We start from the raw sequence: 24455 nt of genomic DNA on the forward strand, positions 1-24455 counted from the left end.
AGAAAGAAGAAACAGCAATAGTTACCGACAAGATTGTGGTTACGGAAAATTAGGATCCCATTACTGATCAGCACGCATTCTTCAGAAAAACAGCAGTGACAGGCTTTGGAACAGTTACTCGTAAAACAATTATCACGCAAGGCTTTCAATCACAGCAAATTTGCGGGTGACTCCCGTGATTGGACTTTCCTGTTTCGAGTAGTCTCTTAAATCCTGTCTACCTGCTCTGATGAATTCCACGGTTTCCACGTGCTCTCTTTCATTTCCAAGGTGTCCATTACCTCCTTTTGAAACACGATGACACTTACACAACACAAGAGAAGGATACAAGGGCAGTAAGTTCCAGAAACGAAGTGCGGACCACAGCTCAGCGAGGTGGTCATACGGAAGCCTGCATAACACCCTTTATTATGTTCCTATATACATAAAGAGAGCTTTTGAGCTGTGCATGACGTTCACGTTACTATAATTCGCCTTACACGTGTGCGGCCTTTCGCGACACGAAAAATTTAACATGATCGACAAGCTTTGGGTAAGGCATAATGTCATGGGCCACTTTATAGCGAAACAGGTCTCATTTGACACGTCTTTATTTTAGAGGTGTGAGTTTAGGTGTATTTGAGAGGGCTGGGTCATGGTCGCCAGAAAGGCAATAGGGGTGCTATAAAATTTAATTCTCACGCGTTCAATTTGGTCAGAACTATATTTTTGCGTCCTGCGCCAAACTACAGAGGCATTCCTTAGTAGTGGAAGGCATAAAGTAGGCTCCCTATAACGTGGAACTATTTCAATATGTTTTTATTACAATCTCCTGATGTCGATGTCACCGCCAACGCAAGCATCGGGGGGTGACCCGCAGGGTTGTCTGAACACACCTATCAAATACTCTCCTCGTTCATAGGAGGTCGCTTTTGTTTGCTTTCAAAACGAATAACATTGCCTACAGTGAACGGCTTGCCTTATATAATATGCTGACAAGAGGCGAGGAGCACGCTCAAGTCGAAAGAGATTGGATGGGGCCAAGCCAGTGCACTCAAAATCGATAACCGGATGAAGAAGGTAGTGCCGGCGTCTGCGATTGGTCCGCCTTCCCTTAGGGAGTTTGAGGTGCCTGGTTGAAAATCGCGGCGGCGTGCAACGGAAGGTTAAGAATACCGCTAAAACGGATCCTCAGCAAAGAGTTGGCAGAGCGAGGTCGTAAGCGTGCCCAAAGTTCCTGAAAACGTTACGTGGCCACGCAAAAAGATTTATTGCCCGCAAATATACCCATACTCTCCGGCAGGTGCGAGTAGCCAGTGCCTTAACGATCGGCGGCCGCCATCTTTTAATTCTTTCGGAACGGGGCACCTTGTGGCTATTCAGAAAAAAAAAATCAGTTTTGTTCGGCATATTAACGAACCTTTAACGCGTACACGTCACTTTGACGCGGTGAGTTTTCGCGGTTTTGTGACGTCCCGTGACAGGCAGGTGAAGTAGGTGCGGCCCGAAAACTTTTGATCAATAGCCGAGGGCTAATGACGAAAAGGCGTCGAATCAGAAATTACAATTTTTGTTTTGTTCAGTCCAATGATGCATATTTAGTGTGTACGCGTCATATCAGATCTATCGCGGTTTTCGTGACGTCGCGCGTCAGGCAGGCGAAGTTGGGGTGGTTCTAAAAAGGTTTTGACCAATCGCGGAGGGCTGATTGCAGAATTGGAATAGAAAAGTTTGGAATAGGTTTACGTTGTAGCGCCCTAGAGTAGAACTTCGGATAGGCAATAGGGGAGTGGAAGTTATGCGGTATACGACAAACAATACCAAGCGCGCGACGATATAATAATAATAAATCTGCATTTTATTCCATACTCTGTAACTCTAACTGCCGGACACGACATATCCACAAACATGTTTGCACGAGTAAGCCAACGATTGTCGGCACCGACGAACTGTCTCAGCACCAATTGATAATGAAAAAAACTAGCCCGACAGAAATTAACACGCCAATGGATTAAGCTATCTACAGCCCGCACATTCCACAAATTAACACGCCTCAAAGGTCAGTTCACCACATCCTGACTTACTTAGGTTAGTCATACAATATACATATCCTGGGTGGAAAGACAATATGAAGTAAAGTCCTACTCGTCGCTACAGTGAGGCGCTGGATAGGATACTGTATCGCACGAAAGTGAAAGCATTGCAGGAAACGAAATTGAGGAATATGTCCCTGCGATAATGGTCACGAACATTCTGCGTCGCTGAGAAAGAGAGTCGAGCCCACCATCCAGTTCCACAGATGTATAAGGTATATCGTGCGAAATAACATACCACCGCTACAGTGTAGCGTAAAATTTTTCATTGCTACGTATTTGCATGTAGCGCTAGAGCAAACACGTGGCATTCAGTTGACATGCAAAAAAAGGAAAGAGAGAGAAGCGAAGTACTTACGGCAGAGGCGTATCTGCGATATTTTCAGTCCTCGTCATTTTCTTGCATGGGCAGTCGCGTATTTATTCCAGAATTACCTTGTAAATTGGTCAAGAGGCCACGAACATTCTGAAGTATGGCTTATAGAAACACGCCTACTACCGCACTTCAGGCACCCTGTGCAGAGGTCTGCTTCAATGATATTCCTTTCTCGGCCTATTTACGCATGCTATCTTTGCTGAATCCGCTTCAAACCGTCCCCGTATCACGTTGCGGGCTGGCCTGATCCCAGAACACAGGCCGCTGATGATAAAACTGTCTTCTGGTCAAGTTGCCTCATGAAACATTCTGCGGGGAAATTTTCCAAACACTTAAAAAAAAAGAAAAGAAAGGAAGTTACATTTGTACACGTGAAGCTGGAGTTTTGTGAGCGCTTTCTTGTTCTTCGTTTTCTCGTAAGAACGTGTTTTTTTTTATTCGTCGATCTCCAAGAGCTTAACAAAACATTTAAGAGGAAGCTTTAGCTCGGGCCAAACTCCGACGCGGCCTATTCAAATAGATGTAAAACGCAAAAACGTTTTTCTGAGATATACCCTGGACTATGTTAATGAAATTTGTTGCATTTGAGAGAGAAAGGCAAAATCTAGTGATTTTGCCTTTCTCTCTGTAGTAAACGATCGATAAACATGCATCGGTCGACCTTTATAAAATAGTTGTAAGCCAAGGTTCCGCTTATCATGAGCTTTATGTTTGTTCCTGTCCGCACTATGTTTATCCATACAAAACATAGCAGACTGGCGCAAACTTGGTTCTTGCATATTTAAAAATATGTGGCGTTTCTTAAATTCTTTAGTACTTTAATAAAATCTCACTCTTTCGCATATATATATATATAAATATATATATACACACACACACACACACACACACACACACGCGCGCGCACGCACGCACGCACGCACGCACACATATATATATATATATATATATATATATATATATATATATATATATATATATATATATATGTGTGTGTGTGTGTGCGTGCGTGCGTGCGTGCGTGCGTGTGTGTGTGTGTGTGTGTGTGTGTGTGTGTGTGTGTGTGTGTGTGTGTGTGTGTGTGTGTGTGCCTGTGCGTGTGCCTGTGCCTGTGCGTGTGCGTGTGCGTGTGCGTGTGTGTGTGTGTGTAAAAGCATCAGATAACAATTACTTTAGACAAATACAAGTATTTTTGTATGTTCTATGTCCTTCACTATGAAAATGAAACAGAGCCAACGCAGTACCCAAACCTACGTTAAGTAATAGATCTCTACAGCAAATTGGCACTCGTATTTTTTTTCTTAATAGATTTGTATTAGACCTAGTTTTAAAATATCTTGGGCTCCGATCCATGCTGTGAAGGTAGACGGACAGCGAAGCTGTAAGTGACACATAGAACTATTACCCATTGCGACGTGGCTTGAAATTATTCACGTGGTGACATTCACATGCACCTTACCCTGCGACTTGGCTTGCGCCGCTACTTCGCGCACCTGCAAAGAGTGAACCAGAGACAAGCGAAGTGCACTTAACCAGGAATGACAGTCGACCACACACGCAGCAACTAAATTCAATTCTGCGTCGAGATCTTTCATAAGCTTAGAATTTGCACCAAAGTCCGTCTAAGCAGGTCGCAAAGCTTGGAAAAAGAAAGCGTGCCAGAACCTATCGCAAGAGATATCAGTTAGTGGTTCCACGGGTGCGGCAAGTTGTTTTTGCATCCACTTTAATTGCCATTATATTATCGTTTCTTTATTTCATTTATTAAGCACAAGTAAATTCCCCTATGTTGTCCATGGTGTCAGCGTTTGTTGGATCTTTATGATACGACTAATAAATATCGGGCCCCTCTGTTAACCTACTTTCTTCTAGTTTAGTACACAACAAGGGTCTCGAATCCGGCAACATTGATGCCTTCAGGTAGCATGTGTGGGTTTATTGACCAGTTGCCTTCACCCAAAAAGATCCCGTTCTCGTGACGCCTGCGGCAGAAAGGACGTTCCACGTGCGCCGCCAAGATTTGTGAGTGGTGGCGCTGGCTAACACTCCCAGGGTTTTACTAGGAAACATAAATACCCAAGAAAGTGGATGGGGAAACGGCGCCGCGGTAGCTCAATTGGTAGAGCATCGCACGCGAAATGCGAAGGTTGTGGGATCGTTCCCCACCTGCAGCAAGCTGTTTTTTCATCCACCTTCATTTCCATTAATTTATCGTTTCTTTATTTCATTTATTAAGCACAAGTAAATTCCCCTATGTTGTCCTTGGTGTCAGTGTTTGTTGGCTTCTTATGATATGACTAATAAAAATCGGGCCCCTGGTTAACCTCCTTTCTGCTCGTTTATGCACTGTATGTGTATGCACTGTATGCACGTTTATGCACTGTATGCACCAAACAGAGCTCAGGCACATGATCGCTTTTCAGGTGGGTTCTTACTATCGGCTGCATCACCAAGGAAGCTCACTCAAGGGCAAAGTGATCACCCCACATACGCTAACGTGGTTTCCAGCACACATCGGTTCCTTTGAGGAAGGGCTCACCAACCTAAATGAGCTGGCCCTCTCCAACGCGCGAGGTCTCACGTTCCATGCCCATGTAGAATCCCCCCAGCCCACCAGGAGGGTCTATCCGCTGCCACACAAGAAACTAACAAAAGCGCAGACAATCACCCTCAGGATTTTGCAGACGGCCATATACCCCAATCCATTTTTATTACACTCGATCTATCCAGACACGTATACTAGCAATACCTGCCCTCAGTGCGGCGATTCAGTCAACTTAGAACATATGCTCTGGCGATGCCCCTGGTTACGAGGCATAGATCAAGCAGACCAGTCAGGATGGAATACCTCACTGCGAAGCCCCGACCACGGGGACCAAATCCGCGCCGTCCAGAGAGCCCACGACGCGGCGGCCAGGCTCGGCCTGCCCGTCCCAGCGTGGGAGCGGCCCGCTGCGCGATAATCGCGTATCTCAGGACTGTCAATAAAGTTTTTTATTCATCCATCCATCCATCCATCCATTTCACGAACGCGAAAAGCCCATTTTAGAGCAAAGTTGATAGTGCGACTAGAAGCGTTCATAAACGTTATACGCCTATTCTTACGTTTTTAACACGAAAATGCTTTATTTCGGGCTTCACCAAAAATCGCTCCCGTGTACGTACGTCACGCAATCATTATCACGCAAATCAGCGAGATAGCAATACTTCGGCGTTTTCTGCATAGAAAGGTTAAACAGGTTTGTTTTATGAATTGAATTTTGCTATTGATGACGCGTCAGCCGCAAAGCAACTGACCACGGCGGCGGTCTGATCTGTGAGGTAGCAGAGGGTGCTAAGAATACCTGGCTCCGGACAGGCCGCCATTGGAATCTGAATCTGGCAACGTTTAAAGTTAGAACGTTATCTAGTGAGGCGAGTCTATCAGTGTTATTGGAGGAATTAGAGGGTAATAAATGGGAAATAATAGGGCTCAGTGAGGTTAGGAAGACAAAAGAAGCATGTGCAGTGCTAAAAAGCGGGCACGTACTGTGCTACCGGGGCTTAGGGGAGAGACGAGAACTAGGAGTCGGATTCCTGATTAATAAGGATATAGCTGGTAACATACAGGAATTCTATAGCATTAACGAGAGGGTGGCAGGTCTTGTTGTGAAACTTAAGAAGAGGCACAAATTGAAGGTAGTACAGGTCTACGCCCCTACATCCAGTCATGATGACCAGGAAGTCGAAAGCTTTTATGAAGACGTGGAATCGGCGATGGGTAAAGTCAAAACAAAATACACTATACTGATGGGCGACTTCAATGCCAGGGTAGGCAAGAAGCAGGCTGGAGACAAGTCAGTGGGGGAATATGGCATAGGCTCTAGGAATAGCAGGGGAGAGTTATTAGTAGAGTTTGCAGAACAGAATAATATGCGGATAATGAATATCTTTTTCTGCAAGCGGGTTAGCCGAAAGTGGACATGGAGGAGCCCGAATGGTGAGACTAGAAATGAAATCGACTTCATACTCTGCGCGAACCCTGGCATCATACAAGATGTAGACGTGCTCGGCAAGGTACGCTGCAGTGACCATAGGATGGTAAGAACTCGAATTAGCCTTGACTTGAGGAGGGAACGGAAGAAACTCGTACATAAGAAGCCAATAAATGAGTTAGCGGTAAGAGGGAAAATAGAGGAATTTCGGATCAAGCTGCAGAACAGGTATTCGGCTTTAACTCAGGAAGAGGACCTTAGTGTTGAAGCAATGAACGACAATCTTATGGGCATCATTAAGGAGTACGCAATAGAAGTCGGTGGTAACTCCGTTAGACAGGCGAACAGTAAGCTATCGCAGGAGACGAAAGATCTGATCAAGAAACGCCAACGTATGAAAGCCTCTAACCCTACAGCTAGAATAGAACTGGCAGAACTTTCGAAGTTAATCAACAAGCGTAAGACAGCTGACATAAGGAACTATAATATGGATAGAATTGAACATGCTCTCAGGAACGGAGGAAGCCTAAAAGCAGTGAAGAAGAAACTAGTAATAGGCAAGAATCAGATGTATGCGTTAAGAGACAAAGCCGGCAATATCGTTACTAATATGGATGAGATAGTTCAAGTGGCTGAGGAGTTCTATAGAGATTTATAGAGTACCAGTAACACCCACGACGATAATGTAAGAGAGAATAGTCTAGAGAAACTTGAAATCCCACAAGTAACGCCGGAAGAAGTAAAGAACGCCTTGGGAGCTATGCAAAGGGGGTAGGCAGCTGGGGAGGATCAGGTAACAGCAGATTTGTTGAAGGATGGGGGGAACATTGTCCTAGAAAGACTGGCCACCCTATATACACAATGCCTCATGACCTCAAACGTACCGGAATCTTGGAAGAACGCTAAGATAATCCTAATCCATAAGAAAGGGGACGCCAAAGATTTGAAAAATTATAGACCGATCAGCTTACTGTCCGTTTCCTGCAAAGTATTTACTAAGGTAATCGCAAATAGAATCAGGAACACCTTAGACTTCTGTAAAACAAAGGACCAGGCAGGATTCCGTAAAGGCTACTCAACAATAGACCATATTCACACTATCAATCAGGTGATAGAGAAATGTGCAGAATATAACCAACCCTTATATATAGCCTTCATTGATTACGAAAAAGCGTTTGATTCAGTCGAAACCTCAGCAGTCATGGAGGCGTTACGGAATCAGGGTGTAGATGAGCCATATGTAAAGATACTGGAAGATATCTATAGCGGCTCCACAGCCACCGTAGTCCTCCATAAAGAAAGCAACAAAATCCTAATAAAGAAAGGCGTCAGACAGGGAGATACGATCTCTCCAATGCTATTCACAGCATGTTTCAGGAGGTATTCAGAGACCTGGAGTGGGAAGAATTGCGGATAAAAGTTGATGGAGAATACCTTAGCAACTTGAGATTCGCTGACGATATTGCCTTGCTTAGTAACTCAGGAGACCAATTGCAATGCATGCTCACTGACCTGGAGAGGCAAAGCAGAAGGGTGGGTCTGCAAATTAATCTGTAGAAAACTAAAATAATGTTTAACAGTCTCGGAAGAGAACAGCAGTTTACGATAGGTAGCGAGGCACTGGAAGTGGTAAGGGAATACATCTACTTAGGGCAGGTAGTGACGGCGGATCCGGATCATGAGACTGAAATAACCAGAAGAATAAGAATGGGCTGGGGGGCGTTTGGCAGGCATTCTCAAATCATGAACAGCAGGTTGCCACTATCCCTCAATAGAAAAGTGTATAACAGCTGTGTCTTACCAGTACTCACGTATGGGGCAGAAACCTGGAGGCTTACGAAAAGGGTTCTGCTGAAATTGAGGACGACGCAACGAGCTATGGAAAGAAGAATGATGGGTGTAACTTTAAGGGATAAGAAAAGAGCAGATTGGGCGAGGGAACAAACGCGGGTAAATGACATCTTAGTTGAAATCAAGAAAAAGAAATGGGCATGGGCCGGACCTGTAATGAGGAGGGAAGATAACCGATGGTCATTAAGGGTTACGGACTGTATTCCAAGGGAAGGGAAGCGTAGCAGGGGGCGGCAGAAAGTTAGGTGGGCGGATGAGATTAAGAAGTTTGCAGGGACAACATGGCCACAATTAGTGCATGACCGGGGTAGTTGGAGAAGTATGGGAGAGGCCTTTGCACTGCAGTGGGCGTAACCAGGCTGATGATGATGATGATGATTGGTGACGTATATTTGTTGTAATGAGGATATTTAGGTAGGAATTCTTTTATCACTGAGTAATTATGTAGAAAAGATGGCCGCCAGCCTGGACAGCTATAAGGATAGTGAATACGGTAGTGTCTTGCGGTTTAACTCAGTCGGCGTCAACGGGCGTCGATGTTCCTGGCAACCGTCACCGCTCGGTGGCACCACGTTGGCTCACCTCTGACCAGTAATGACGTGGTATCATGCAATTCAACAGCAAGTCATACCCATACTCAAGCAATATAAATTCCTGGGTGTATACATAAACGAAAGAAATACCTACTAAGCTGTCAACAAGAAAACGTAAAAATGAAGGAGAAAAGGAATGCAGCAATAATAAAGCACAGAGCATTCTGGGGCTACAATGAATGAGATGGTTGGATGAATCTGAAAAGGAGGAATGGTGCTATAGCACTAACGTGCGCAAATGCTATTTTTTGCTTGATGTCAGGCATTTTGTCGGGGTTGGAGGTCAACCAAAGATAAGTAGGCCGGTCGGTTTCGGGGAGCCACGGTGAAACCACAAAGAGGCAGTACATGCTTACATTGTTTGGGCCTCTTTTGAAGTCAGAGAAGCACAGAACAAAATGAGTCTTGAAAAAGGAGTCAGGAACATGAGGGAAAATAAATGAGTAGCTAAAGTCCACAATTATTTGTACCTCGAAAGCGTGTACACAGAATGGAGGAAGGGAACAAGAAAGTTAGCAACCAAGTACAGGTAATTGAAAGTGTAAATAGACAATCAGGAGTCGTCAAAGGGAAAGTGAGAGAGACAGAGACAATAAATTGGATGCAAGGGATCGAAAGAAAAAAAAAAACCGAAAAGTTTACAAGAATGACGAAAAAGAAATTAGAAAGGAAAACCTGTACGGTAGCACAAAGGGCAGGGCCTTGCTGTTTGATACCTGAGGAGAAAGTATTCAAGAAAGATACTCGCTTCAAATAAGTTTATACAGGGAAGTTCCTGAAGAAGGCCAAATCGGTAAGAGCAATGTCGCAAAACAATATGCTACTTGTCAGCGCCTGCTGTCCAAGCTTGCTGCTGCTTCTGCGTGTGCCTGAAAGTAAACCATCGTTGGTACAGTGTGTAATACACCTGAAAGGCCTCTTCTCCGGGCAAACTGAAAAGAAATAAGTGCTAATTAGCCCTCCTCCCTCTCTCCCTCCCTCCCCCTCTCCCTCCTCTTCTTTCTCCAGCGTCGTGTCAACAGGACTTCACAAATTTTAGTGGTTACAGGTTGGCAGGTATGCTTTTAGGCCATGCTATGGGTGACGTCTACCGAATGCTTGAAGTATGTAGCTTAATCTTGGCCATTTCAAAATAGTTACTGAGTACTCGTTTTGCACAAACTTAATGCATTTCATGAGGTGTGTACCTGATTTTCCTGGTCTCGTCGGCGAACTATGCAAAGCCCGTTCTTTATAGTTCGCTGAAGCAGAAGGCATGTTGTGGGTAACGTACAATGAATGTTGATTTGTGTATGTTAATTACAACCTTTGTAGAAAAGTATTTATTACAACGTTCCAGAGTGTAATACAGCCGTTACCCACAATGTTTTCAAGAGGCTTAAACAAACTGTACCTCACACCGAGTTCACATTCCGTGAAAATTGGGCGCACGTTAATTGTAATGTGTGGCGAAACTCTGGGTGACGAAGCATTTCTCTCTTATTTAGAAGCGTTGAAAATAATTGTAGGTTCTCGTTTTATCGGCATTTTTATGCGTTACACGAGGCTTGGAGTTGGTTTCCTCGGTGTCCTCGGTGCACTAAACGAGGCAACTTGTTTATATAACACTAAAATAACGTCCAGGTTACGGGTGACGTGTAGAAAAAGTAAGTTTCGGCGCTTGCAATAAATTAGGTATGCAAGCGCTTCGAAACGCCTTGAATGTGTTTTACAAATGGCGCATAATTTATCTCGCTGCTTCGGGGGAACTATAAGTGCCACCAAGACCCAATTTAGCGATAATGGTAGAAATACTAATGCATTTACTTGTGTAAGGCTCGCCCTCCTGTAAGGCCCGCACCCCGACTTGGGAGTGCGACAAATTTGGAAAAGCAGGTTCGCTAAACGGTCACGCCCGCATATACGCGCACGCTAGTAAATTTCCGCAAGCCATTACTAGATGGCAGTACTTGTCCTCCCGATGATGGAATTACCCTTGTTACCATCACCGTATCCCGCATTAGATAAGAAACAGCGACTTTGGTCGCCAACTCCGACGGTGCGCCGCGGTGGCATTGGTTGGGCCTAGCCGGCGGGTGCGGTGATGGGCAAGCCGTTGTGTGGAGCACGTCCTTAGAATGTTTGAACCAGTAGTCCGCATCGGCGATCGGGCGTGAGACCACGTGCACAGACAAGACTGACGGTCACGTGCGTGATTTGGAATTTGGGTCTGCGGGCGATCTGCCGGCAACTTCCGCGGACGCCTTCCTTTCGTGTGTGCGTTTATACTGAAGGAAACGGCCTAGCTCGCAAGTGGTCATGGAGCCAATAAAACTCCAAATTGATTTTCGGCAGCGCAGCTTAAACTGACAGTGTCACTCAGACAAGGTCGCTTGTGCGGAATACCGGTACTTCTCGGTGACCCGCGATGCACATCACACTGCGTGATGGGTGCACACGAAACGTACCCATGTCCTATACTATGACAAAATTCCAAGTAGGCTTTATTTTAACGGAGCACAACACTGAGCAAATGCATGTAAACAATTTTCCTGCTGTGCTGGAGATCTAAAAGAACGACCAGATTGGTTTTACCGTCGCAATTCATTTCGAAAAATAAGTCCGCGACTGTATATGTGTTCATAGTCGGCCTCAAATTGTTGCGTTATTTTGCATAGAAGTAAGCTATCTTCAAGGCTTCAGGGAGTAGTTACAAGCCTGTCTCATGCAAGGCGCGCACCAAGTAAAATATTCGAAAAGAAAGTGCAGGTCTTACCACTGTAACTACGGTATTTAAATTCTATATGTGAAGTGAAGTGTGCGGTGGATTAAGTATAGCCTCGGTAAAATATTCGTTGAGAAAGAGCTCTAAAGTATCATATGACCATCATCCACTATGTTTCCAAGCACCCCGAGAGAACAATATAAGTACTAGTGTTATGCGAGGTTCGTATAGTAAGTCTTCCCGGTGTCCTCAGTGAACTAAACCAGTCGCGTTATTCATATGCGGTGAAAATAAGGAGCGCGTTATAGGTGGTACGTAGGCGACGAAAAACGTGTGCGGGTTAATCGCGGCCTTTGGGATATATTACGTATGTAAGTGCTTTTGAGCGCTGGGCGTGTTTCACTAGGGGCGCAAACCTCAACCCGCCGCCTTGGCAAATGCCACCGAGATGAAATTTAGTGAAAATGGGGAGGACATCGGAGCTAATGTTTTTGCGAAAGAAAAATACGTGTAGGTGAATTACTGCCTTTGTAAAAATAATCGCTAACAAGTGCTTGAAAGTGTTATACATGGGCAAGGTTTCAAACTGGCGAGTCATATTCGAGCAACACTTTAAAGGATGTGGTTTAATTACAGTCAACTCAAATTATTTTTACAGCGGCTCGAAAGAAGTAGCTTTGCTGGAAATTGGGTTGGTTCTGCAAGGTCTCACAAGTCTGCTGTTTATCTTATATATATATATATATATATATATATATATATATATATATATATATATATATATATATATATATATATATATATATATATATATATATATATAAGATAAACAGCAGACGTGTGCTTTTTCTTCGCAACACGGTTGCCTCCGATGCAATATTGTATGGTGGGTTGCCACTTTGATGACGCGTCCTGGATTTTTATGTCATCTTGTAATACTCGAAACGCACTTAGTGGCTGCTTTTCACGGTTTGTGAGGACACAATGGTCTATGTATAATTAGCGTAAATTTTCTTCAAAGCTGCCTGCCAAGAATATAACCTTAAAGTTCTCATAAAGTCCTGCATGCATCTAATATATCCGTGGCGAACATATTACGTAATCACTTCTTAAGTAAATGGGAGCAGGATTGGAGGCAGTGTTCAACATAATGTGCACTGGGTCGCAGCAGGATATCCGCCTGAGACCCGTTGTACAACTTCGTAAGCGCAGACACGTTCATAACACGTCTAGAAAGGTTTAGGCTGTGCTCATCGCTGTCATGATACTTAAAAACACGGCAGCGGTGAGGAAAGCCTAAACCTTTCGCGTAAACCAAAAAGCCGTTGAGAGGCTCAACCACATCTTGGAGTTGCCTTAAATGCAGCGAAACAACGGCGTTTCGCTTGTCACCCTCTCATATGTAGGAAGCGTAACCTTCGCCTGAGCTGGTTCCGACTAGGCCAGGCCTAGCACTCGCTCGTTGTGGCACCAGGAAAGCTCACCATTTAGGCAAAACTTGTGGTTGTAAGCCTCATCAGTACAGCACGAGCGGGAAAATAGAGCCATTACAGTTACTATGCATCGATTTGAATCGTTTTTCGCAGTTTTCTGGTTGCAGGAACTCTTTGATGTTTTTACGCATGATAAAACAATTTTGTTGCATAATTTTTCAATCAAAACCTAAAAAGTCATTTTTAAAATGAAAATAATGTTTCAGCAAGTATATCCTCTTAATTTCCCTAATTGCTTTATACGGTTTCATATTCTTTCTTTAAGGCAAATGTTAGTAATTTGTATGTAGTCGAGGTGTATACTGAAAAAGAAATAATCGACACACACGCGCAACCAAGTCATTGTTTTTAAAGAGTCGGAATTCTGAAGTTAAACTTTTTTTTTTTTGTACCGAGAACACATAAGACGAGCATTTCTTTACTGAGATTGTACACAGTTTGTGCGTGGAAAGTAGCACATGTACTACGCTGCCTCATGAATGCGTCAATGCCACATCGTTACCACGTCGGCGTCGATTCCCAGGAAACAGTTCTGAAACCACTGCGGTTTTGAATTATTTGCTTTCGACCGGAGGGAAGGTCTAACTGCAAGGTATTCGCTTCGTTATATGAAACTTCGGAAAATTCGCACACTTGTACTTAGGCCTAATGCTCAAGCTTTGAATACGAATATAGTCTGTAACGCGATTAGTAAAAAGAAGAAACAGGAAGCCGACGAAATTGAGGAGATAGGACATACTTCTGCGACATGCAAACGTAGAAGCCTGCATATTTGTTCAGCGACGGTTGTCTATCGACTGGCTGGACATGCGCCAACGGTAATCGGCCGATAGAAAAGGTTACAAGATATCGCGGTCACTTACTGTGCGGGTTGAAAGCTCCTGCACAGACAACCTGACCGACAACAACGTGGTGCGTTTTAGCCAGAGTTGCTTCCACGGGCGCGAACGCTCTTCGTACATTTCGTTCGCAAGAGGAAGAACAAACGTAAGTCTTCACTTTAACTCTTCTTTGTCTCTTCATTGTATTTCTTTGAGGTACTCCAAAACAAATTGGTTTTTTGTCCTGATTCGAAGCGCTGTCACCGCTTTCACAGTGTAAAAAACTATCTGATTATAGCGGTTTGGAATCCAGAGCGTATATTCTCCTGTGAAGGCGCAAATCAGCGATATGTGGGCATAGTTTGGTTAGGTTAAGTTGTCAGAACGGCTTTGTCGGTATTTCTGTACGGAATAAGTGGCTAGCGCAAATCAAGCAACTTGGGTCGTTCGAGGAGCGATAGTTTCCTACACTACAGCATGTGCCTTCAATAAGGGCGAAGAGGAAGCGTCAGCTATAGTGTGAAAAACATTTATTTTGCTCAATTATTTTTTGAGAAATAGTTTAACTCGTAAATTTCATGATCATTTGCTCTCTGAAACATCTTTTTTTTTCGTTCGATTCTAACCGACCGTTACTCGACTTCTGTTTCCATTCTTTAACATTTACATATTCTCTAATTTCGTATATTTGGGCTACGCCTACCTTGGGCTAAGAGCAACTGCCTCAAATTATTCAATAAAGTTTACTCTCTCTCTCTCTCTCTTCTTGGCCAATCGCCCAGCGTAGGTATGTGCCACTGATACGAGAGACAAAACTTTATGAAATGTCCTTGCTGGGGTCATGGGAGGCCACTGATGCGAGGAACTACTACTACTATATACTCGCGTTTTTCGTCGTCTACTGACTTTCTCTATCTTGTTAACTTCCGTTTGTTCAGTGCCGGCATTGTTATTTCATATATAGTATATATTTGTTCTATGTGAAAAGGAGCAGCCAGCGCCGCCTAAAGGCGCTAACATCTCCTAACATCTCTTATATATGCTACTACTACTAGTAAAACGGGAACAAGGTGAAAGCAGGGGCCAACGTTTCGACAGGTGGACTCTTCTTCCGCAAGCAACCAATGTCGTCTCATGGCAGGGATCGCCTAGTTTATCAACGAGTGGTTGAACGCGCGCATGCATGTTAAGACGGTTTTACTCGTGCGATAACAGCAGGGAGAGTGAGGCCTTGAAGAAGACAAGTCCACTTGTCGAAACGTTGGCCCCTGCTTTCACCTTGTTCTCGTTTTGCCCATCGTCTTGAATTTCCATCTCCCGCCTTCCCCCTGTTTTCACTACTACTAGTAGTAATAGCAATCCAGGTGTGATCACTACTGTCAGCAATAGTGTGTAGCTATCACATAGACTGAGAGAGAGAGCAGTGACAAGGCAAAGCCAGAAAGGTTAACCACGTCGAGCCAGGTTGGCTACCCTCCACTGAGGAAGAGAGGAAACGGCACTGGAAATGAAAGATGAAAACAAGTTTACAGTACGCAGGTACACTCACGCAATGAAGCGTTCCTCGATCAGTTCATCCCAAGATGTATCCGCCTTCGCAATGGCGTCGGAACCAAGTGCACAAAAAAGGAGAAGAGATGGAGAGAGTGGTTGAGAGACGACTGTAAAAGATGGCTGACGTGGTAGATATTGGCCGTGAGGACTAGAGTTACTATTGACACGTGTACTTATCTTTAACGGGCAACCGCGTTTCGCCGCCTAACAAATGTTATCGCACAGCGCGGGACGCGTCTGCATGTATCCGAAGTTTCTGGAAAGTTATCGACGCTTCTATCCGCTGTCTGTTGTCGCCGAACCTTGTATTATCTGATTTCATCGCGTGACTCGAATGTTGTAGAACTTTGTGGAAGGCATGCGGGTCCCAACGATTAGTCTGGAACATTCGACGACTTTTGTATAAAAGCCGACGCGCTTGACCCGCTGATCAGATTTCCGACGATCGCCGACTGTGTTCGCCGCTTTCGTTGTGTTATAAGTGTAGCCTGTTTTGTGGGCACAAGTTCGCCCAATAAAAGTTAGTTTTCTCGTTCACAGTATTGCTACTGTGTTCTTCTACGTCACCACCACGTGACATCTGGTGGAGGTGCTTTGCGTTCATGTACCGGACGCCCCCACAAAGCCGTGACCCAAGCCCTCACTCGGAAGACACCAACGTCACCAAGAACAAGCGAGGTAGCCGCAGGCTGCAAGGACTGCCCCCGGAGCACGGACTTTTGCCTGAGACGACTAGGAAGATGGCCACCACGTCCACACCAATGGCAGCCCCAGCGTCACCCGTCGTGCTGCAGCAGCCCAGGGAGCCTCCGACGTTCCGCGGTTCAACTTTCGAGGACCCGGAAAGCTGGCTTGAGACGTACGAGAGAGTCGCTACCTTTAACAACTGGAACAGCGACGACAAACTGCGATATGTCTTCTTCGCTTTGGAAGACGCGGCCAGGACGTGGTTCGAGAACCGAGAAGCCACCTTAACGACCTGGGAACTTTTCCGAAGCGGCTTCCTGCAGACGTTCGCAAGCGTCGTACGCCGAGAACGAGCCCAAGCGCTATTAGAAACCCGGGTGCAACTACCAAATGAGACCACCGCAATTTTTACAGAAGAAATGAGCCGCCTATTCCGCCACGCCGACCCGGAAATGTCCGAGGAAAAGAAAGTCCGCCTACTCATGCGTGGTGTGAAGGAGGAACTTTTTGCCGGGATGGTACGAAGCCCACCGAAGACCGTCGACGAGTTTCTTCGCGAGGCCACCAGCATCGAAAAGACACTCGAGATGCGAAACCGGCAATTCGACCGCCGCACGAACGCGACAAACTACGCCGGAGTTCAGTCACTGGCCACCGACGACCTACGCGAGACTATCCGAGCTGTCGTGCGGGAGGAGCTACAAAAGCTGTTCCCATCATCACAGCCTCAAGTGGCTTCGATTGCCGACGCCGTGCGTGAGGAACTCCAACAACAACTTGGAGTAGCCCGTGAATCGCCGCAGCCTGAGCCGCAAGCGATGACCTACGCCGCCGTCGCACGCCGTCAAGGTCCCCCTCCGCGACCGCGCCAGGGCCCTGTCACGCCGCAATTCCGTCGTCCGCCGCCGCCGCCGCCGCCAGCACGACCACCCGTCGCCCAGCGCAGCTACCCGAGGAAGACAGACGTTTGGCGCGCTCCTGACCACCGCCCGCTCTGCTACCACTGCGGGGAAGCCGGCCATGTGTACCGCCGATGCCCATACCGGGAGATGGGACTGCGAGGTTTCGCCGTTAACGCGCCGCGGCCACAGATTGGCGAACGACCTCGCGATATCGCCGACTACCTCGCCGCTACTCAGTGGAGCCCTCGACGAGCTTCCCGTTCGCCGTCACCAGGCCGCTACCTGTCGCCGCAGCGCCGACCATACACTGGCCCAGCCCGCGGCCGGTCCGTCAGCCCATATCCGGAAAACTAAAAGCAGCAACCGATGGAGGTGCGGTTGCTGTTCGTCGAACTGACGAAGATCCTCCGCCGCCGACGAAGACGACGAAGCAACCATCTCGACGACCTAATGACGACACGCCGCTGTCCCGACGAAGTCGGGAAGCCAAGACTACACCGACGAAAGACGACTTGACGACGCGACGTTCAAGCTTCAGTACAACACGACGCAGCCGTGATCCGACGCCAAGATCCAACTGCAACGCCAGACAAAGAACCACCGACCTCGACGTGCTTCTCGACGGCCACGCAGTTACCGCCTTAGTGGACACAGGGGCTGATTACTCCGTCATGAGTGGACACATCGCCGCCCAGTTGAAGAAGGTTAAGACTGCATGGGAAGGCCCTCAAATTCGCACCGCAGGAGGACACCTAATCACGCCGACTGGAATCTGCACGGCAAGAATAACCATTCATGACCGGACTTACCCTGCCACTTTCGTTATCCTCCAACAGTGTTCACGAGACGTCATTCTCGGTATGGACTTCCTGAACCAACACTGCGCAATCATCGACCTGAAGTCACAGTCAATAACGCTGTCGGAAGATAAAGCGATACCACCGGAGAGCCCTCGTAGTCACCACGCCTTGAGTGTGCTCGAAGATCAAGTGAGCATCCCGCCTCGCTCCAGCATTGTTATTTTGGTCGGCACCGAAACACCCGCTGACGTAGAAGGCATCATCGAAGGCGACCAACGTCTACTACTCGACCGTGAAATTTGCGTCGCAAGAGGGATCGCTCGACTGCACGGAGGAAACACGAAAGTGTTGCTCACAAATTTCAGCAAGGAGTTCAAGCACATCAACAAGGGCACGACGATCGCATACATCGAGGAAATTGTGGAAACCAGCGATGCCTTTGTCCTCTCGGATTCTGTCGCATCTACCCCGACGACCGTAGTTCCCGAGCCAGACTTCGACATAAGTCCAAGTCTCCCCGTGATTAAGCAGCAACAGCTCAGAAGTCTGCTTCGACGATACAAAGGCTGCTTTTCGACGTCATCGAGGATTCGACAAACACCAGTCGCAAAGCATCGCATAATAACCGAAGAATGCGCTCGACCACTACGCCAGAGCCCTTACCGAGTTTCGACGCGGGAACGTGAAGCTATAAGAGAACAAGTCGACGAAATGCTGCGCGACGACATCATCCAGCCGTCGAAAAGCCCGTGGGCATCCCCTGTTGTCCTGGTAAAGAAAAAGGACGGAACCCTACGTTTCTGTGTCGATTATCGTCGACTGAACAAGATCACGAAGAAGGATGTATACCCCCTCCCACGGACAGACGACGCATTAGATCGGCTCTGCAACGCTAAATACTTCTCGTCGATGGACCTCAAGTCTGGCTATTGGCAAATTGAAGTCGACGAAAGAGATCGCGAAAAGACCGCCTTCATCACCCCAGACGGCCTCTACGAGTTCAAGGTTATGCCATTTGGACTGTGCTCGGCGCCTGCAACGTTCCAGCGCGTGATGGACACGGTTTTAGCAGGATTGAAGTGGCAGACCTGTCTCGTTTACTTGGATGACGTCGTTGTCTTCGCCGAAAATTTCGACGATCACCTTAGGCGGCTTGCAACAGTACTCGAGGCCATCAAGTCATCAGGGCTCACTCTGAAGCCAGAAAAGTGCCGCTTCGCCTACGATGAGCTTCTGTTCCTAGGCCACGTCATCAGCAAGTCTGGAGTCCGCCCCGACCCGCAGAAGACAGCTGCCATCGCAAAGTTCCCGCAGCCCACCGACAAGAAGGCAGTGCGTAGATTTCTTGGCATGTGTGCCTACTACAGGCGATTTGTCAAGGACTTTTCACGCATCGCTGAGCCGCTGACACAGCTAACTAAATGTGACATCGAGTTCAAGTGGGAAACGCCGCAGGCCGACGCATTTGAAGAACTCAAACGACGCATGCAGTCGCCGCCCGTACTTGCGCACTTCGACGAGCTCGCCGATACCGAAATCCACACTGACGCCAGTAGCCTAGGCCTCGGTGCCGTCCTAGTCCAGAGAAAAGATGGACATGAACACGTGATAGCTTACGCTAGCCGGTCATTGTCAAAAGCGGAAGGCAATTATTCCACAACGGAAAAGGAATGCCTCGCCATCGTTTGGGCTACAGCGAAATTTCGCCCCTACCTATATGGCAGGCCATTCAGAGTGGTCAGCGACCATCACGCGTTGTGTTGGCTAGCTAACTTAAAGGACCCTTCAGGACGGCTGGCACGGTGGAGCCTCAGACTACAAGAATACGACATCACTGTAACATACAAGTCCGGTCGAAAACACTCAGATGCCGATTGCCTATCACGCGCCCCCATTGACCCGCCGCCGCAAGATAACGAGGATGACGACGCCTTCCTTGGAATAATAAGCGCGGAAGACTTCGCTGATCAACAACGAGGGGACCCGGAGCTAAAAGCCCTTGTCGAGTATTTGGAAGGGCACACCGACGTTGTCCCTAGGGCATTTAAGCGTGGATTATCTTCGTTCACGCTTCAAAACAACCTACTCGTGAAGAAAAACTTTTCACCAGTCCGCGCCAACTACCTTCTTGTTGTTCCGTCGGCGCTGCGTCCAGAAGTACTGCACGCCTTACACGACGATCCAACTGCTGGGCACCTCGGATTCTCCCGGACGCTGTCGAGGATACATGAAAGGTATTACTGGCCGCGTCTTACCGCCGACGTCGCCCGTTACGTCAAGACATGCCGAGACTGTCAACGACGCAAGACACCACGGACAAGGCCAGCAGGGTTACTACAGCCGATCGAACCTCCTCGTCGACCATTCGAGCAGATTGGGATGGATTTGTTGGGGCCGTTTCCGACGTCAACATCCGGGAATAAGTGGATCGTCGTGGCGACGGACTATCTCACCCGCTTCGCTGAAACAAAAGCTCTACCGAAAGGCAGCGCAGCCGAGGTGGCGAAATTTTTCGTCGAGAACATCCTGCTGCGACATGGCGCCCCAGAAGTCCTCATCACTGACAGAGGAACGGCTTTTACAGCAGAGCTCACCCAAGCCATTCTGCAATATAGCCAGACAAGCCACAGGAGGACAACTGCCTACCATCCGCAAACTAATGGTCTCACGGAGCGCCTGAATAAGACCCTCGCCGACATGCTAGCGATGTACGTCGACGTTGAGCACAAGACGTGGGACGCGGTCCTGCCGTATGTAACCTTCGCTTACAACACGGCGGTGCAAGAAACAACACAGATCACGCCGTTTAAGCTGGTTTACGGCAGGAACCCGACGACGACGCTCGATGCCATGCTGCCCCACGTCATTGACGAAGAGAATGTTGACGTCGCTAGCTATCTCCAGCGCGCCGAAGAAGCCAGACAGCTCGCCCGCCTCCGGATCAAGAACCAACAGAGGACCGACAGCCGACACTACAACCTCCGACGACGCTTCGTCGAGTACCAGCCCGGCGACCGTGTTTGGGTATGGACACCGATACGCCGACGAGGACTCAGTGAGAAGCTACTGCGGCGCTATTTCGGACCCTACAAGGTCATCCGACGTATTGGCGCTCTGGACTATGAGGTCGTGCCAGACGGCATTTCGCATTCACAGCGGCGCCGCGCACGATCTGAAGTGGTCCACGTGGTGCGCCTTAAACCCTTTTACGGACGCTGACGAACTTCGTTATTTTTGTTGTTTTCTTTGCTACGAGTGCTTTTGTGTATTACTTTCGTTTGTTTGCAGCATCGGGTCGATGCTTTTTTTAAGAGGGGGGTATTGACACGTGTACTTATCTTTAACGGGCAACCGCGTTTCGCCGCCTAACAAATGTTATCGCACAGCGCGGGACGCGTCTGCATGTATCCGAAGTTTCTGGAAAGTTATCGACGCTTCTATCCGCTGTCTGTTGTCGCCGAACCTTGTATTATCTGATTTCATCGCGTGACTCGAATGTTGTAGAACTTTGTGGAAGGCATGCGGGTCCCAACGATTAGTCTGGAACATTCGACGACTGTTGTATAAAAGCCGACGCGCTTGACCCGCTGATCAGATTTCCGACGATCGCCGACTGTGTTCGCCGCTTTCGTTGTGTTATAAGTGTAGCCTGTTTTGTGGGCACAAGTTCGCCCAATAAAAGTTAGTTTTCTCGTTCACAGTATTGCTACTGTGTTCTTCTACGTCACCACCACGTGACACTATGTATGGCTCTCTAGCGAGGACATATGGTTGGCGCGACCCTACAGAAATGGGCCGCTGCCTGCCTGCCGTGATGTGAGAGAAAACGCGACGCGAGCCTCAGAGTTTTGGCTGACGGCGCTTAAACGACGCACAGCGCGTCCCCCCTCCTGGATATTTCGGTAAGTGTCTTCAGAACAAGGAAAGTCGGTAAGTGCAAAATGATTGGTTCTGGACAAACTGCAAACACGTCATATTTTCCACACGCCGTGTCCTCACAAAATACAATGCATCCATGGCTACGGTTGTGCGGTCGTCGTAATGGATCGAGTCCGCCGAGACGGTACTTTCTCTTTCGTGAAAGAAGCAAATAGAATATAATCATGTAACAGCGACCAATGTCGTCTCATGGTACGCATCGCACAGATTCTCAACGAGTGGTTGAACGTGCACATGTATGTTAGTTAAGACGGTTTCCCTAGCGCGACAGCAGCAGCGAGAGTGAGGCCCCAAGAAACTTTTGGTCACGGGCCCTATAAGCCTATTGCGCGGGAACACAAAGCACGTTTTTAAGTCGTTCGACTGTGCGGAAAGCTTATCTTTAAGTTTTGAGATAAAAGACAGGCGCATTACGCCTCAAGGCTAATTCATACAATCTTTCGAATAACTTACAACATAGGGCGCTATAACGTAAAGCTATTCCAAACTTTTCTATTCCAATTCTGCAATCAGCACTCCGTGATTGGTCAAAACCTCTTTAGACCACCCCCACGTCGCCTGTCTGTCACGCGACATCACGAAAACTGCGATAGCTCCCCATCTGATACGACGTTACACACTGATTATTTATGAATGGACCGAACAAAAGAAAAATAGTTATTTCTGATTCGACGCCTTTTCGCCATTAAACCTCGTCTATTGGTCAAAACCTTTATGGTTACAACCACTTCACGTGCTTATTACTCGACGTCACAACACCGCGAAAATTCACCGCGTCAAAGTGACGTGTACGCGTTAAGGATGCATTAACATGTCGAACAAAACAGTTTTTTTTTTCTGAATAGCCGCAGGCTGCCCCATTCCGAAAGGAATAAAAGATGGCTGCCGCCGATAGCTCAGGCACTGGGTACTCGCACCTACCTGGGATGAGTTTATTTGCGTAAAATAAAGCTTTTTGCGTGGCAGCGTAACGTTTTCGAGCACTTTCGGCACGTTTACGACCTCGCTTTGTCAACTCTTCTTGCTGAGGATCCGTTTTAGCCGCATTCTTAACCTTCTGTTGCATGCCGCCGTGATTTTCGACCAGCCACCGCAAGCTAAGTAAGGGAAAGCGGACCAATCGCAGACGCCGGCACAACCCTCTTCATCCGGTTATCAATTTTCAGTGCACTGGCTCGGCCCTATCGAATCCCTCTCCACTTGATCGTGCTCCTCACCTCTTGCCAGACAATTAGATAAGACAAGCCGCTCAGTGTAGGCAATGTCATTCGTTTTTAAAGCAAACAAAAGTGGTCTGCTATAAACGAGAAGAGCGTTTGACTGGTCTCTTCAGACAACCCTGCGGGTCACCGCCCGACGCTTGCGCTGGTGGTTACGCAAATTTGGCGTCAGGAGATTGGAATGAAAACATATTGGAATAGTTTTAGGTTATAGGGCCCCTACACTTGTAAAATACTCGTTACGTACGAAGGAAAAGTATCGAAAATCTTAGGGCTTAGATTTTGACACACTCCTGGTACTCGATATCGCCGCCCAAGGTCTATGTTTGTAAACAGTGAAAGGTTCTGTACTTGCATTTCACAACACGTTATCATGAGATATTTCCACTTATGTGGCGGCATTTGTATTTCGCTGCGAGCGGCCTGCACCACTTGTTTGTCTCGTTTCTTTCTTTAGTTGGGAATATTTTTGTTTGCTTTTTTCAAGATCGCGTTTAAAACTTGAAGGACGCTTAAGCTTCGCCTTCAAGAGTGGAACGCGATAGCATTCAAGGATCCCTGACTGCTTTTCATGCTTGCCAGCAACTGCAGCTTGTGTATCGGTGATGTTTACCGGGAAACGCTGGCGGCGAACGTAGCGCTGCTCACGAAGGCGATAGTTCTGGTAGAAACGCGGCCTCTTGCGTGAGCCGATCTCTTGTTACTGTTTTGCACTTTTAATATTTCAGTCTCAGAAGATATAAAAGAAAAGGTATGTGCTGTCGGGTGTTTTTATTTCTTACATGACATTTGTTTGTGGGCTGTCATTCTCAAAATTCCAGGAATAAGTTTGTCAAGAATGGAAGAGAACGTATGAGCAACTCAGGTGATAAGAGTGGTTGGGTATACGTGCTTTGAAATAACTTTTGCCGAAAACACGGTCGACGCTGGATGCCGGGCGCGGGACGCTGACGCCGTATTTTCTGCGACACTGGGCTCTTAACGCTGTCGCGTTAAAAGACAACGCAATTTGGTCTTTTCGGATGAATTGTATATGAAGAGACCTACTCAAGAAATCATGGCCATGTAGGTAATTACAAAAATTTAGTAATAAAATTGTAAAAATTATTCATTTGTTGAAATTGAGAAATTAAAACCGAGACGTAATGAAAATTCGTATCTGTCTAGCAGAAATTCTGAGACTAGCACTACTTTCGAGTTTCTTGTTCCCAAATTTCGCATTGAGAAACTGGTAACAGGAACGTCAATATATCTCAGACAAGATAGAGATATCAAAATTTGTACTATAGACTTAGGCATTTTTTAAGCAAACATGGACTCACAAGTGCTCAATTTACAAACTTAACAAGTAATACGACATGAATTAAGAAGTTAATTATCCAATATACTTTTTTTACTAAACTACCTGCCCACTGAGATTAGCCGGGCAAGTATGACGTTAGCATGTTCACATAATCCATCTGATCAGG

The 24455-nt window shown here is 46.9% G+C and overlaps 1 protein-coding gene and 1 long non-coding RNA gene across 2 annotated transcripts in view; both read right to left on the reverse strand.

Moving 5' to 3' along the window:
- LOC126531429 (ATP-binding cassette sub-family G member 1-like) overlaps positions 1-2684 on the reverse strand; it is a 31870-nt gene extending 29186 nt beyond the window's left edge. Inside the window, exon 1 of the mRNA XM_072288433.1 lies at positions 2431-2684. Within this exon, the coding sequence (XP_072144534.1) occupies positions 2431-2468 (38 nt within the window). The 5' untranslated portion in view covers positions 2469-2684. The remainder of the gene's footprint in view (positions 1-2430) is intronic.
- Positions 2685-3740: 1056 nt separating this feature from the next.
- The window catches only part of LOC140218613 (uncharacterized), a 77575-nt gene continuing 56860 nt past the window's right edge, over positions 3741-24455 (reverse strand). Inside the window, exons 2-3 of the long non-coding RNA XR_011894818.1 lie at positions 3908-3941; positions 3741-3827 (exon numbers count right to left, since the gene is read on the reverse strand). This is a non-coding gene — a long non-coding RNA (uncharacterized lncRNA). The remainder of the gene's footprint in view (positions 3828-3907; positions 3942-24455) is intronic.

This window comes from Dermacentor andersoni, chromosome 5 (genome assembly GCF_023375885.2).
Source record: "Dermacentor andersoni chromosome 5, qqDerAnde1_hic_scaffold, whole genome shotgun sequence".
Classification (NCBI taxonomy): domain Eukaryota; kingdom Metazoa; phylum Arthropoda; class Arachnida; order Ixodida; family Ixodidae; genus Dermacentor; species Dermacentor andersoni.